General features: G+C 30.8%; 1 protein-coding gene across 4 annotated transcripts in view; it reads left to right on the top strand.

The window, feature by feature from the left end:
• LOC143064948 (E3 ubiquitin-protein ligase HECW2-like) overlaps nt 1–15,574 on the top strand; it is a 46,146-nt gene extending 30,572 nt beyond the window's left edge. For all 4 annotated transcript variants that reach the window (XM_076238183.1, XM_076238184.1, XM_076238185.1 and 1 more), the window contains 15 exons: nt 571–673; nt 1,452–1,613; nt 2,770–2,818; nt 3,135–3,315; nt 3,747–3,841; nt 4,417–4,531; nt 4,814–4,927; nt 5,702–5,854; nt 7,042–7,140; nt 7,884–8,016; nt 8,347–8,493; nt 9,305–9,419; nt 13,402–13,487; nt 14,234–14,346; nt 14,959–15,574. In XM_076238183.1, coding sequence (XP_076094298.1) covers nt 571–673; nt 1,452–1,613; nt 2,770–2,818; nt 3,135–3,315; nt 3,747–3,841; nt 4,417–4,531; nt 4,814–4,927; nt 5,702–5,854; nt 7,042–7,140; nt 7,884–8,016; nt 8,347–8,493; nt 9,305–9,419; nt 13,402–13,487; nt 14,234–14,346; nt 14,959–15,070 — 1,777 coding nt within the window. In that variant the 3' untranslated portion in view covers nt 15,071–15,574. The remainder of the gene's footprint in view (nt 1–570; nt 674–1,451; nt 1,614–2,769; nt 2,819–3,134; nt 3,316–3,746; nt 3,842–4,416; nt 4,532–4,813; nt 4,928–5,701; nt 5,855–7,041; nt 7,141–7,883; nt 8,017–8,346; nt 8,494–9,304; nt 9,420–13,401; nt 13,488–14,233; nt 14,347–14,958) is intronic.

Raw genomic sequence — 15,574 nt, 5'->3', positions numbered from 1 at the left:
TCATGATTAGATGGTTTTATGATGATAGATATGCTAATCTGGATTGTGTGAAGTGTTGGTATGGACTTTTTTAGAACAAAGAATTGACGAGACACTTATTAGCACAGACAATAAACAATATAGACAAGTATACAAAACACTAAAGGAATAGCAATACAAACCAATCTATTATATTTTGTATCAAAGGAATAGCAATACAAACCGATCTATTATATTTGTATCAAAGGAATAGCAATACAAACCAATCTATTATATTTTGTATCAAAGGAATAGCAATACAAACCAATCTATTATATTTTGTATCAAAGGAATAGCAATACAAACCAATCTATTATATTTGTATCAAAGGAATAGCAATACAAACCAATCTATTATATTTTGTATCAAAGGAATAGCAATACAAACCAATCTATTATATTTTGTATCAAAGGAATAGCAATACAAACCAATCTATTATATTTTGTATCAAAGGAATAGCAATACAAACCAATCTATTATATTTTGTATCAAAGGAATAGCAATACAAACCAATCTATTATATTTTGTATCAAGCATGTCTTATTTTTACAGGTATCAACATAATCGTGATTTGGTAGCTTTTATTAACCTATTTTCTGATAGCAGTAAAGAAATGCCTCCTAATTGGGAAATGAAGTTTGACAGAGGAGGCAAGGTAAATTGTATTGACTGTAGTCATGGTAGTAGTCATCATTGAAACAGGAAGTAAAAAAGTGAATTGTCAAAACTAGAACTTACTCTTCACCACTTATTGATGTGATGTATACTACTTCCTCACATAGAAGTCTAGAATACAGAAATATTGAACATTTTTTTTTAAAATTCATTTCACTGTTTGGTGTAGTTAATTTACAATACTGGTGTAGAACCAGTAACTGTCAATATCATAAGATATATACTTTTACTTCATATGTAAAATTTCTGAAGTTTGATCTAAATAAGTCAAGGAAGTGCTGAAACAGATCTTGTGAGAAGAAACACTTGTGGCAACATGACATCATGCCTTTATGACTTCCTTAACTTTGGAAACTTATCATTTTTAGACTAAATGATATTTAAGCTTTAGTATACAAAGTTGTTTCAAAAGAATTAAAAAAGATTTATAAATGTCAATAGTAAACTCTATCGTCCCTTTCAATGCAGTATTACTTACTGATTTCAAGTGACATAATTACATGATAAGTTTAGATTTAAAAAAGGGAGATAATCTTTTATTCAATTGGTTAGAAGTTGGAACTGGTTAAAATGATTATGTGTGTGGTTCATTTGACTTAACATACTTTCATCTCATCTTTCTTTACAATAACATGTCATCTTTTAGTAGTTCTGTCTAAAGTACTTATGCACAAATGAAATAGACAAATATAATTTACATTGATATTATAAGTAAAACACCATGGTAATAGCTCTTGATATTATTTTTTTTTTTTCAGATGTTTTTCATAGATCACAATAAAAGATTAACAACATTCCTAGATCCCAGATTACCTACAGATGTCCCTCCTATAAATACAGATTTCCTACATTCAAATCTTTTTACCGGCAGAAATCGGGGAGTAAGGGTTATTGATGATTCACCAAGAAATCATAGTTCAGTAAGTTTTACAGTTACCTACATGTATATTTATTCACAATTCTTGAATGATTCCTCTTAAAGTTATAAGTCTTTAAAAGTTGTCCACTTAAAAGAATAAATTTTAAAAGATACTAAAGATGCAATAAAACACTGCAAGATGAAGAAAGACAAAATAGTAGCATGACAAGAACAGACACAACAAGCTATAAGACATTACTCATAAGAAATAGTGCTTCATCAACCTATGAAAAACAAGATGAATTCTGATGCTCTGTAAGAATCACCAGTTCCTGGTCCACTAGTGTGTTAAATACAATCAAAGTCTTTTGTGGAGTAATTTTTGGTTGAACCTCATCTAACAGTACTGTCCAATCAGAAAATATTCCGATGTTTTTATTATTGCGACAAATGTGACATGGGTTATAATCGCAATAATTTAAACTTGCTTTAGTCTAAATTGACACAGTTGCAATATAAAATGCACATAATAATTTCTGAATTTACAGTAACTGAATTTTTTTGTCTGACCTTACAAATTATCAAATTAATGAATAATAACTGTCACTTGACTGTTAGTGTTGCCCTCCAACTATTGCAACTTAATCAAAATTCTGAACAAATTGCAATTTGTTTTATAAAACCAAACTGTTCAACTGGTAAGAAATTTGTACTAACTGTTCAGTCAAAATGTGAAAGTGCAAGGTGATAATATAAAACATACTTACAATCCTATAAAATTTTAGTCCACTTAAATGTTGTAGTGAAAATTCAGTCCCAGTTTGTATAGAAATGTTATAGTCAATGTCAGAGTATAGGTGATAGGTAGTCATTTTGAAACTAAGCTGTCGTATAGTTTTTCTTTCAAAAAGTCTTCTATATTCATAAAAATCTGACATCATTTGTATTAAAACATTACATATTCAGTAAAATAAGTGTGAAATTACAATACATTTTTAGGAAGTTTCCATGGGGAGATAATCAATTCTTCTTTGAAAAAGTCTTTATTCAATAGAATAATGTTTTAGGTTATCTCCCCATGGAAACTTATTTACAACATATTATTATTTCACATATATTTTTACTGAATATAAGATGTTTTAATCAGTGAAATCTCCCCTTTCATGATTTGGTGAAATTTTTATTAAGTATAATTTTGAACTTTTTTTTTATTATAGGGATCTTCACAAGCCCGACCTCCTGTACAAGAACCAGATGTTCCTACAAGTAAGTTGATATTTTATTTTAGGCAAACGTATATGAATATCTGTTTTAGAGCTATATACTTGTATGTTCACAATAGATAGATAATATAGTTAGGTAAATTGATCAAATATTATGTATTGATACGGAAGGGAAAAAATAGAGCGAAGCTGCTATTTTTGTTCTAATGTAAAATTTTAAATAAAAAGCTTAGGATAAGTACAAGGTTTCCTTAAAACCATAGCTGTTTTCATTATTGAGAAAAGAAGTTTACATTTTTGATAGTACAGATGTGTAATTAACATCAGTATGTAAGATTTATTTTACATATTTTTTTCAGCTTACAATGAAAAAGTAGTATCTTTTCTGAGGCAGCCAAATGCAAGTGACATTTTAAAAGAAAAATACCCAACCTATGCATCAACTTCTAAATTAAGAGACAAAGTGAATAAAATCCAGTCTGGTGGTACTGAAGCACTGGAGAGAATGTGCAATGACTTGGATCTTATCTTATTGTTAAGGTATTGTAATACTTCAAAATAATGTGAAATAGTCAATATACATGTAGAAACTTTTACATGATTACAGTTCAGCAAGCTACAAATTTGTAGTTTGTTGATGTCTGTACTTATTTGTTTTTGCATTTTTATATTAGTTGATATACAGTTCATGTGGTATATACAAATCACGACAAACAAATAACAAGAAAATGAAACTAGTGGTATTGAATAGTATTGAACAGAATTTATATCAGAATCATGTATGGGTAGTTATTTTAAATTTCAAAATTATCAGCTCGAGGCTAAAGAATATTTCACACGACAAAAAAAGTAATGCATCTCATCAATTTATTGAGTTTGTATTCAACATTAAGTCAATGATATTTGCAGATGTTTGTTTATATTTTGAACCATTGAAATCCCCACTGACAATTAATTTGTTTATATTTTAGTGTTTTTGAGAATGATATTATGTCCTACATACCCTCCCAACTGTTACAACCTCCACGACCTGATTCTCCAGTGGAAGCCAGTCAAGGATCCCCAAGTAAGTTTTTTATTAATTGCTTCACATTAAAGCAGTTTGAAAACTGAAAAAATCCTGGAAATTTATTTCAGTTTTTCAGGCTGGATATGTCATTCAAATTAATGAAAATTACGACAATCCAGATTTCTATTATTTGATAGTTATTTCCTATAAGTAATTTCACTAATGAAAAATGACTTTAGTACAAAATAGTTGAAACATTTGTAAGAAGCCAGACTGTTTGTTTAAGATTAAACTAACAAGTTCCTGACCATAAGTTTTAAAAGTCTTTGTAGTGGACACATTCTTGTTTATCAGTTAACTGTATGAGGCAAGACTACGTACAGTTGTGTGTCCAAGTTTCCTCAAAAAGGGAAAAGTAATCATTATATTGCTACATTTAAGATTAGAAATAGCATATAAATATGATAAAAAAAAACCACATTTTCCAGATTTTCAACCAGCAGCTTGAACTCACATAGTGATGTCATTTACTTATGTTAAAAAATTATAAGACTTTTGTTTTAAACTGATACACAAGAATAGTAAAATTACTACGTCTGCAAACCTATATATGTATATATTTGTTCTTTTAGATATTCAAAGAGTTCGAGTACATGCTCCACAGAAGAGAGATTTTCAAGCAAAGTTACGCAAATTCTACAAACAATTAGAAACCAAAGGCTATGGACAAGGCCCATCCAAATTAAAGTAAGTATTTTGTGCCAGAGAAAATAAAGTAACATTTTGTAGATATTACTTGTCGAACAATCATTGGAGTTACTTTCTAATGTATAGATTATTGAATTTCCTCATTTATACAAGAAGTGAATGACTATCATTATGTCCCTATTGAAAAAAAAAATAACAATATCATTCATCAACACAAACAAATTACTTTCACATACAAAGCAATTTTGTAACATATGAATATTTATCCAACAACCTTATCAATTCTGAATTTACATACATCTTGTGGATTTTGTGTTTTAGATTAATGGTGAGAAGAGATCATGTTTTAGAGGATGCTTTTAATAAAATAATGTCCACACCAAAGAAAGATCTGATGAAAAGTAAACTTTACATTACTTTTGTTGGAGAAGAAGGGTAAGCAATTTATGATATAATGATAATTCTAAACAAAAAATGTTTGTCTTATATGATTAATTGTGACACTAACATCTTTGGGATAAAACAGATCAATTTTGATGGGGCAAAAGTTTGAAAGATAGATAACATGATTCCTAAATATGTGTTGTTTTAACAGAGTACTTGATTTAAGTAGAAATACCAGCATGACCTGACTAAAGTTTGATCCGCTATACCTTGTGTAAATTTATTGGAATTCCTTTTAGACTTCATTCATATATAGATAAAATTGAGAATGGAAATGGGGAATGTGTGAAAGAGACAACAACCTGACCATAGAACAGACAACAGCAGAAGGTCACCAACAATCACTTCAATGTAGCGAGAAATTCCCGCACCCAGAGGCGTCCTTCAGCTGGCCCCTAAACAAATATATATACTAGTTCAGTGATAATGAACACCATACTCAACTCCAAATTGTACACAAGAAACTAAAATTAAAAATAATAATAACAAGACTAACAAAGGCCAGAGGCTCCTGACTTGGGACAGGCGCAAAAATGCGGCAGGGTTAAACATGTTTATGAGATCTCAACCTTCCCCCTATACCTATACCAATGTAGAAAATAAATGCACAACAATACACACAATAGAACAGTCTTCCAAAACCTTGAAACACATATATAAATGTAAGAGCTACTTCCGAAAAAGGGTATATTTATTCTACATCCTATTCTGTTCACATTTTGTTGATTTTTATTACTCATAAAGTGAATCGTTTTATGTTTTCAGGTTGGATTATGGTGGTCCTGCTAGAGAATTTTTCTTCCTGTTATCTCGAGAATTATTTAATCCCTATTATGGCCTGTTTGAATACTCAGCTAATGATACCTACACTGTACAAGTCAGTCCTATGTCTACTATTGTAGAAAACCATCATGAATGGTAAGATACTTACTCAGTTAATGATACCTACACTGTACAAGTCAGTCCTATGTCTACTATTGTAGAAAACCATCATGAATGGTAAGATACTTACTCAGTTAATGATACCTACACTGTACAAGTCAGTCCTATGTCTACTATTGTAGAAAACCATCATGAATGGTAAGATACTTACTCAGTTAATGATACCTACACTGTACAAGTCAGTCCTATGTCTACTATTGTAGAAAACCATCATGAATGGTAAGATATTTACTCAGCTAATGATACCTACACTGTACAAGTCAGTCCTATGTCTACTATTGTAGAAAACCATCATGAATGGTAAGATACTTACTCAGCTAATGATACCTAAACCGTACAAGTCAGTCGTATGTCTACTATTCTAGAAAACCATCATGAATGGTAAGATACTTACTCAGATAATGATACCTACACCGTACAAGTCAGTCCTATGTCTACTATTGTAGAAAACCATCATGAATGGGAAGATACTTACTCAGCTAATGATACCTACACCGTACAAGTCAGTCCTATGTCTACTATTGTAGAAAATCATCATGAATGGTAAGATACTTACCCAGCTAATGATACCTACACTGTTCAAGTCTGTACTATGTCTACTGTTGTAGAAAATCATCATGAATGGTAAGATACTTACCCAGCTAATGATACCTACACTGTACAAGTCAGCACTATGTCTACTGTTGTAGAAAACCATCATGAATGGTAAGATACTTACTCAGCTAATTATACCTACACTGTACAAGTCTGTACTATGTCTACTGTTGTAGAAAATCATCATGAATGGTAAGATACTTACTCAGCTAATGATACCTAAACCGTACAAGTCAGTCCTATGTCTACTATTGTAGAAAACCATCGTGAATGGTAAGATACAGTGAAATTTATAACAGAATTTTGCTTAATTGTTGCAATTGAATAACATATACACATAAAGTAAATATAATAGCAGTTCTGTGTACATTACATTGTTCAATGAATAATTTTCTTTGTATAAAAAGTTCTTTTAATTATTTACACTATAAATGGGTCCTCTAAACTGCTTTGAAAGCAGTCCTTTCCTCCTCTCAGCTGTTGTAAACAAAGTTCAATTTTAAGAATCATTTGTTTGCATCTCCAAAGTTTGATAGAAAAGCTGAGATATTCTTATTTTTCCTGTTTAGGTTTCGATTTGCTGGGAGAGTACTTGGACTGGCTGTGGTTCACCAATATTTACTGGATGCTTTCTTTACCAGACCTTTTTATAAAGCTTTATTGAGAATGTAAGTTTAGAATATACACAATATAAGTATAAGATATCGGGCTTCATATATTTAGAGGTTGCCTCCCCATCCCTAGGCTAATATCAGTTTTGAAAATAACACCATTTAATGAGTTTCTTTAATATAAGGTATAGTTTTCATTTTGAAAAGTAAATTAAATTTTAAGCTCTTTCAAATGTGCAATAAGAAGATGCATTACACATTTTTCTTTCTGTTTGAGCCAAAAAACATAGCATATTCAAGTAAAAACTGATGATAAAAACATACACTCAAACACTAGAGGTAACAAAAAGATGAAGGACAGTAAAGGACCTTTTGACCAATTAAACAGCTGATATCATAACATTGAAACAATTAATTTTGCAGAAAATAACAAAGAAAGTAAAGAAAGATGTTCATGATATTTCAGTTTTTAGTAGATAAAGTAAAATGTTTATGAAATCCCCCCCCCCCCCCCCCCCCACAAAATTTTTTTTTTAGTTTAACATGTATGTAGTAATGTGAAGATACAGAGGTATGAAATCCTTCTATTACCTGAAAAACACAATTTAAAGGCTGTTTTGATGCCATTCAAATGTGACAGTAATGATTATTTTTATCATTTAAAAATAGGGTGTGTCATGGTAATATTTTTTTCCTCCCTTTTGATAGAAAGTCAAATGTAAAAAGATGGGGATCTAGTACAGAAATGTTACAATGTATCTTTATGATATTAGTGTTAAGAAAAATCTGATATTTTTCAGACAATGGTCACTGGGTGACGTTGAAACTTTAGATGCAGAATTTCACCAGAGTTTACTATGGATTAAAGAGAATGATATTACTGAGCTGGATATGGATCTGACATTTTCTGTTAATGAAGAAGTTTTTGGACAGGTATATCATTTATCACATGAAAAGAAAACACTTTCTTTAAACATTTTGTTCAATAAACCTTGAAAATTGCATTATACAAGATAAAAACCTGTACTTGTGTACTTGTTTTGACAATTTCCATTAACCTTTGATACATAAATATTTTGTAATACACTTGCTGTTAGTTACAATTGTCCAATAAAACAGGAAAATTTGATTTGTTTTTGATGAAATATGAATTATGATCACTTCCTATATTTATCTCTTCTTTAATTTGTATAGTTATAGCTTGTATGATTTCTATTTACCACTTAACACACCATATGTTTAACCTTAATTTTTATATAACAGGTTACAGAAAGGGAATTAAAACCAAATGGAAAAACATTGGCTGTAACAGAGAGAAATAAAAAAGAATACATAGAAAAGATGGTAAAATGGAGGTTAGAAAGAGGAGTTACAGAACAGACAGAAAGTGTAGTTAGAGGATTTAATGAGGTCAGTATCTATCCTCTGTAGAAAACACTTCAATAAAACATTCAATAGTTAAAGGGTTATTTACAGATTTTACCATAACTGTTATTTATACCTACCAATTTGAAATAAATTAATTATCATGCAAAGTAGGAAATACTTTACCAAAAAGATCTCCTACACTTGTTTATTGCGATAGCTAGTTAAGTGATAACAACTGACATGTAGCTTTATCAATATACACAAAATACAGATCAAGTTTGAATTTTGTTGGTGTCACTTTAACAGTTCCAAAGTTAAATCCATATTCAAATGAAATTGCTAATTTTGTTTGTTTCTATTCTCCCAAATGTAATGAAACTTATACTCAATGATAATTACCACAAAACATGGATCACAAGTTTGAATTTTGGTGGCTTCATTTTTACTGTTATAGAGTTTAGACCCTTTACAAATGGAAAAAATGCTGAATTTTTCTTTTCCGTTCTCTAACTTAAGTTTGCCTCCAACCAAATGTTATGAAACTTATACTAAATGATATGTAACACGAAACTTAAATCAAGTACAAATTTGGGTTGCATCACTTTTATCATTCTTCAGTTATGTCCCTTTATAACTTATATGATATGCAAGAGGGGTCATCATCTGTGTCCCATGGACATTCCCCATTTGTTTTTATTAAATAAATAGAATATTTTTTTTAACTTTTCACCTCTGTTAATTAGTACTTCAAACCCACTTTTAAATATGGCCCTTGGATTATGTAAGCAATCTCAAGAACTAGTTATAATGACAAAGTCTTTCATAAGTCTAGTTTTTTAACCACTTTTATTAGGTTTTAGACAGTCGTATGGTAGCTATGTATGATGCTAGAGAACTAGAACTGGTTATAGCGGGAACAGTAGAAATCGATGTAAAAGACTGGCGGAGAAACACAGAATATAGATCTGGTAGGTATATGTATTGTAAAAACTGACAACAGGTGACTCAATATATATCTTTTATGGTACTGTGAGAGTACTTTTATTCATGGGGTACCAATTTTCATGGTTTTCCTGGATGACTTTATCCACGAATTTAAGTGTCCAACGAAATAAAACAATCATTGTCCAAATCAAGACATGGAAAGATCCCCATCGGTAGGTTTGACTACTGATATGATTTAGAGAATATATTGAATAAAGCCAAATCTGAGAATACTTTAATCATGTTAATAGCAGTCACAGAACTACAACTGCATGCAGGATTATACCCATTTAATATTTAATAACCTAAACTGTACAACTTTTGATCTTTTTATTCTTGTAAAAAAATATTTTTGATTGATGAAAGTCAGATTTCCAGTATTGATATGCTAGTGTGATAAAGTGTTCATTTTATATCTTCATAGTTCTCGTACATATGGGAAAAAATAATTTCATGCTGGGCTTGATTTTGATAAACCTTATTTGACAATTCAAGATACGTTTAAAGCATTTGTTTATGTTACTGTTTTCTTAAGGTGACTTGTTTATGGCCTACTTAACACCTTTGATGGTCTGTAATCTGTTGATCACTTTATCATGGGTTAATTAGTGTTTTCACTACGATTTACACGGGTCAATGTTTACTTTGCAATTTCCTTCAATAAAGACTTTTTGTAACCTTCGTTTCTAAAGGCTTAAATTTTTCAATTATTATACCCCCGCTTTAAAAAAGGGGGGGTATACTGTTTTACCTCTGTCTGTCCGTCCGTCCGTCAGTCCGTCAGTCCGTCCATCAGTCCGTCAGTTCGTCAGTCCGTCAGTCCGTCCGTCAGTCAGTCCGTCCCATGAAACTTTCGTCACATTTTTCTCAGGAACTGCACATCCACCTTTTCTATAATTTGGTATCAACATTTATATATGTCAGCCATACCGTGTGATGCGTTTTCAGATTCATCACTTGACAACTTCCTGTTTACCGAACACTTGTCTGATTTTACACATGATAGCCAAGTTGAAAATTTTCGTCACATTTTTCTCAGGAACTACAATACAAGGATTTCTGAAATTTGGTTTCAGGATTTATATAAGTCAGCTATACCGTGTGATGCGTTTTCAGATTCATCACTCGACAACTTCCTGTTTACCGAACACTTGTATGATTTTACACATGATAGCCAAGTTGAAAATTTTCGTCACATTTTTCTCAGGAACTACAATACAAGGATTTCTGAAATTTGGTTTCAGGATTTATATAAGTCAGCTATACCGTGTGATGCGTTTTCAGATTCATCACTCGACAACTTCCTGTTTACCGAACACTTGTATGATTTTACACATGATAGCCAAGTTGAAAATTTTCGTCACATTTTTCTCAGGAACTACAATACAAGGATTTCTGAAATTTGGTTTCAGGATTTATATAAGTCAGCTATACCGTGTGATGCGTTTTCAGATTCATCACTCGACAACTTCCTGTTTACCGAACACTTGCATATTTTTACACTATTAATATTATCCACTTGCGGCGGGGGTATCATCAGTGAGCAGTAGCTCGCAGTTTCACTTGTTTTTTTTTAATAGAAAACTAAAATCCACCAATTTAAAAACCCACGTACATGTTAATATTGCTCAAACCACGAAAATTGATACAGTACTTTCACAGTAGATGTTAGGAAGTGGTAGTTGGAGAAAATATATTATGACATAAACAGTGGTCATAGAATACTGGTGACAACACATATTATACCATTGATATTTGTCATGTTGCCTCATTTGCATTCTTAAATCTAAGTAACTCACAGCATAACAGGTCCCTTCCCTGGTCAGATTTCAATGATTCATTAAGATTTTAATTTCCATCAATTATTTACTGTTGAGTTAACGTATGAAGAACATTGATGGAATGCTCATTCTCAAGAAGAATATTATATCACTTTTACTACAATGAATTGAAAGTTATTGCCTTGTTTTCTAACCAGAAGAGTGTAAGAAGTAACTTTTATTAACCAACTTACTACAATATGTATAGAAATGCCCATGCTTTATAAAAGGAAAATTTCAACATCTGGTCATTATGAACGGAAAAATTGCTACAGCCAGTCATTACGAAATCTCAGTCATGCATTACGAAATATCAGTCATGCATTACGAAATCACACCCGTGCATTACGAAATCACAGTCATGCATTATGAACAGATGAAACGGGACATCGATTAAATCAAAATGTCGTTTATTTCTTTAAATAAGTGTGACATTTTTTTTATTTTTTTTAAAACTTAATATCATAAAAACAAGTTTAAATGATGTTCATTCACATTGTTTTGTAACGACTTGAAACGGAAATATTTCACAGCCTTTTTCGAGTACGACTTTCAATTATTATCACTGTTTCATTTCCGTTGTTCAATCCTCAGATTGCAGACTAAAGAATAGTTAAACTGTCTGATTTATTCTTCCCAGCTACTTTTTATTTGCTAGATGAAATGAATTTTAATAGCATAAAATTAAGTACTTGGATGAGAAATCAGAAATTACATCTGACAGTCACAATGTTGACCAAAATTCCATGCGAAATTGAATGCGAAAAGACAAGTAGAAGTTCAGCTATGAAAAACATTTCCTGTATCTTCTTCACGGTAAGTTTCCTACTCTTTGTTTAATCGAAGAATTAAAACAATTTAATAAAAATGTTATGAAACGGGCTTTTCTGTATTGGTCCTGTTGTAGTTTGTAAATAGCTGTATAATATTTTGGATCCGAGACTCGAAGACTGTTCTTGAATGAAGATATGCCTTTATAGTTGGTTAATAAAAGTATCAATATATGGACTTTTTCATATTGGCCCTGTAACATGCCCTTGATATTAATAATGGCCTCGGACAGTTGTAATGGCCCTCGGCGTTGCCTCAGGGCCATTACAACCATCCTTGGCCATTATTAACACCTCGGGCATGTTACAGGGCCAATATGAAAAAGTCCATACATTAATACTATAGTAAATTATATTTACTCCCATATTCATGCTGCATAATGGTAGGCAGTGTTATAGTTTTGTTTGTTTTTATGCCCCACCTACGATAGTAGAGGGGCATTATGTTTTCTGGTCTGTGCGTCCGTTCGTCCGTCCGTTCGTTCGTCCGTTCGTCCGTCTGTCCCGCTTCAGGTTAAAGTTTTTGGTCAAGGTAGTTTTTGATGAAGTTGAAGTCCAATCGACTTCAAACTTAGTACACATGTTCCCTATGATATGATCTTTCTAATTTTAATGCCAAATTAGAGTTTTTACCCCAATTTCACGGTCCACTGAACATGGAAAATGATAGTGCGAGTGGGGCATTCGTGTACTGAGGACACATTCTTGTTTTTTTTATTTTGCCAGAACAGCAATATTTTGATTAACATTTGTGTATAATGTAAAACAAATGAGCAGAGGTATTATTATATTGATTTTTGAAATGAAAAACCATGGTTAGCTGGATAAACAAAAACATTCTTTTCGAATGTGAAACACATCATACATATTCACTCATTTGACATCATACTAACCAATGAGGGGTGGTAATATAATGTCAACAAAGGTGCATCAAAATGAAGTAAGAACACATAGAAAAAAATTAAGTTCCTCAGATTTTACTGAATTAGTGAATTACTGTGTGCTTTTATCATTCATTGAATATTTTTTAACATTCAAATTTTTAAATACATTTCTCTATAAAATATTTTGTTATCTTTCAAGGATTAATTAGTATGTCCTCAGGCCAGGATGAATTATTCTGCCTCATACATTTACCTAATGAAAAAAGGTTTTTAATATTCTCAGTCTAAGAATTCCATACATGTGTGAAATGGCAGTACAATGTTGTAGATGCTTATTTACAACTCATTCATATAGTAATGTTTCTTTTTCGGTTACAGCAGTAAAAAATTATTTAGAATAATAAATAGAAATAAAACATTTCCATTTTTTAGGCTACCATGACCAACATCCAGTTATACAGTGGTTCTGGCAGGCTATAGAAAAGTTTGACAATGAACGCAGACTTCGTCTACTACAGGTCTGTATTAATTGGATTGGGTTGACATTAAATCAAGGACATTTAGATTAACTTAGTAGAAGTAGAATGAAGTATCAAATGCCAGAAAAAAAAACACCCATCATTGTGAAAGCAAACTATCAGCTGAACATTATTGAGTACAAAAAAATCAGAAAACATTGAGTTTTATATTGGCAGATTTTCTCATTCAGGTTTTAAAGATCATTTGAATTTATTTTTTTTAAATATTAAGGACTATTCAACATAGATGGAGTAATGAATTAGATGATTTGACAAGGTTTGATAAGTATTATGCCTTTTTATATTTTGACTCTGTTCTGCTGCAGTGATAATACTTACTCCAAAAGACAAGAGGTTTCATATGTCATAACATATTGATATGAAATATTGAGTTACTATCTATGAGACTGTACCTTTACAACACAACTATAAATATCTGCATGGTACTTACTGCATGCATGTTGATCAATTTTCTTTTTTACATCACATGAATTCACACATCCTTTTTTAATAAAAATGTATTACTGAAAGTATTCTCAACTTCACACAATACAAATATAAGGAGACAGATTTGTAAAAGCAAATTGCTTGTTTCTGAATCCTTAATATTATTTCAATGTATATTATCGTTTAATGTTGATTTATCTGAATAAATATTGTTTAAACTAATACAAATATTTTTATAGAATATTTTACAGAATGGTAGAAATTTTTAGATAATCAATATTATTTATATTATTTTACAGTTTGTTACTGGTACATCTAGCATACCATATGAGGGATTTTCTGCTTTAAGAGGTAGTAATGGCCCTAGAAAGTTTTGCATAGAGAAATGGGGTCGTACCACTAGTCTTCCAAGGTAAGGTATCACCACTAGATATACCATAACTGTTAGTTATATCAAAACTGTTATGTCAGGTGTACTGTTACTTAAAGGCAAATCATTTGTACAAGATTAATGTTCAGTAAGATAACAAGGCAACAAAATACAAACAAAAAAAATATCAATTTAAAATGTATAAAATATAATAATTTTAACAGCAACATTTTGTAAGCAATGCAGAATTGGTACCTGTCAATAGTAGTTATAACATTAAATAATTCACATATGAAGAAACACAGAATTTAATACCATGATTTATATTAGAAATGGGTTTTCTTCTGGAAAATAAATGAGTACTTTCTAAGACAAAAAAGGTAGTAGATCTTTCATCACAGCTATGAAGTGACACTTTAATTCTGTTTATTACATTTGTTTTCTTTTTTTATTGATACACCTCTTTATTTAGGGCAGTAGTCATTATAAGAAACTGATAATGCTTAAATAATTGTAAAACTGCTTCCCTTATTTAAAGGCTTCTGCTGAAGAATTTTAAACCATTTTACAGATCTTCAACAAAATATGCCTCCATTTGAAAGATGAACTTTTTTAACTGTGATTTTAAATTTCTTTATTTTTTTATTTATACAGAGCTCATACTTGCTTCAATAGAGTGGATCTTCCCCCATACACTTCATTTGATATGTTATATGAAAAACTGGTGACTGCAGTAGAAGAAACAAGCACCTTCGGGATAGAGTAAAGAAGACATCTACTAATGTAAACGGTTAATCATCTAGTGCAATATAGAAAGTGGTGGACTTCAGTAATCATATCAATATTATTGCTGCACAAATAATTGACTCTCAAGTTCCGCAATATGTGACATCAGATATAGATAAATCTAGCTTCACATTATCAAACTTGCCAGGGTTACACATATGTCAATTAAAGTTAAATCATATTTTAATTTTGTTGGAATTAAATCATGAACAAATTTAACAAAGTTATTTGAGACTTAAAAAAAAATTGAATGTCATTTAACTTTTAATTGACTTTAAGTCTGAATATTCACCACTGGAACCAAGGGGTCAGCAAGAGTTTATAAGTAATATCATGTAACTTTACATTTGAAATGAACAAAGGTTTCTTGCAATATAGTTGCTATATTTATATTTTCTTAGATAGATAAATACAATATTATATGTATACATATATATATTTACAATCTTTTTGTGATCTAATCCTACATGTATAAGAAAATATT

The sequence above is a fragment of the Mytilus galloprovincialis genome, chromosome 2, assembly GCF_965363235.1.
Source record: "Mytilus galloprovincialis chromosome 2, xbMytGall1.hap1.1, whole genome shotgun sequence".
In the NCBI taxonomy this organism is placed as follows: domain Eukaryota; kingdom Metazoa; phylum Mollusca; class Bivalvia; order Mytilida; family Mytilidae; genus Mytilus; species Mytilus galloprovincialis.
The sequence above is the reverse complement of the archived record's forward strand: the minus strand, read 5'-3'. Positions and strand labels throughout refer to the sequence as shown.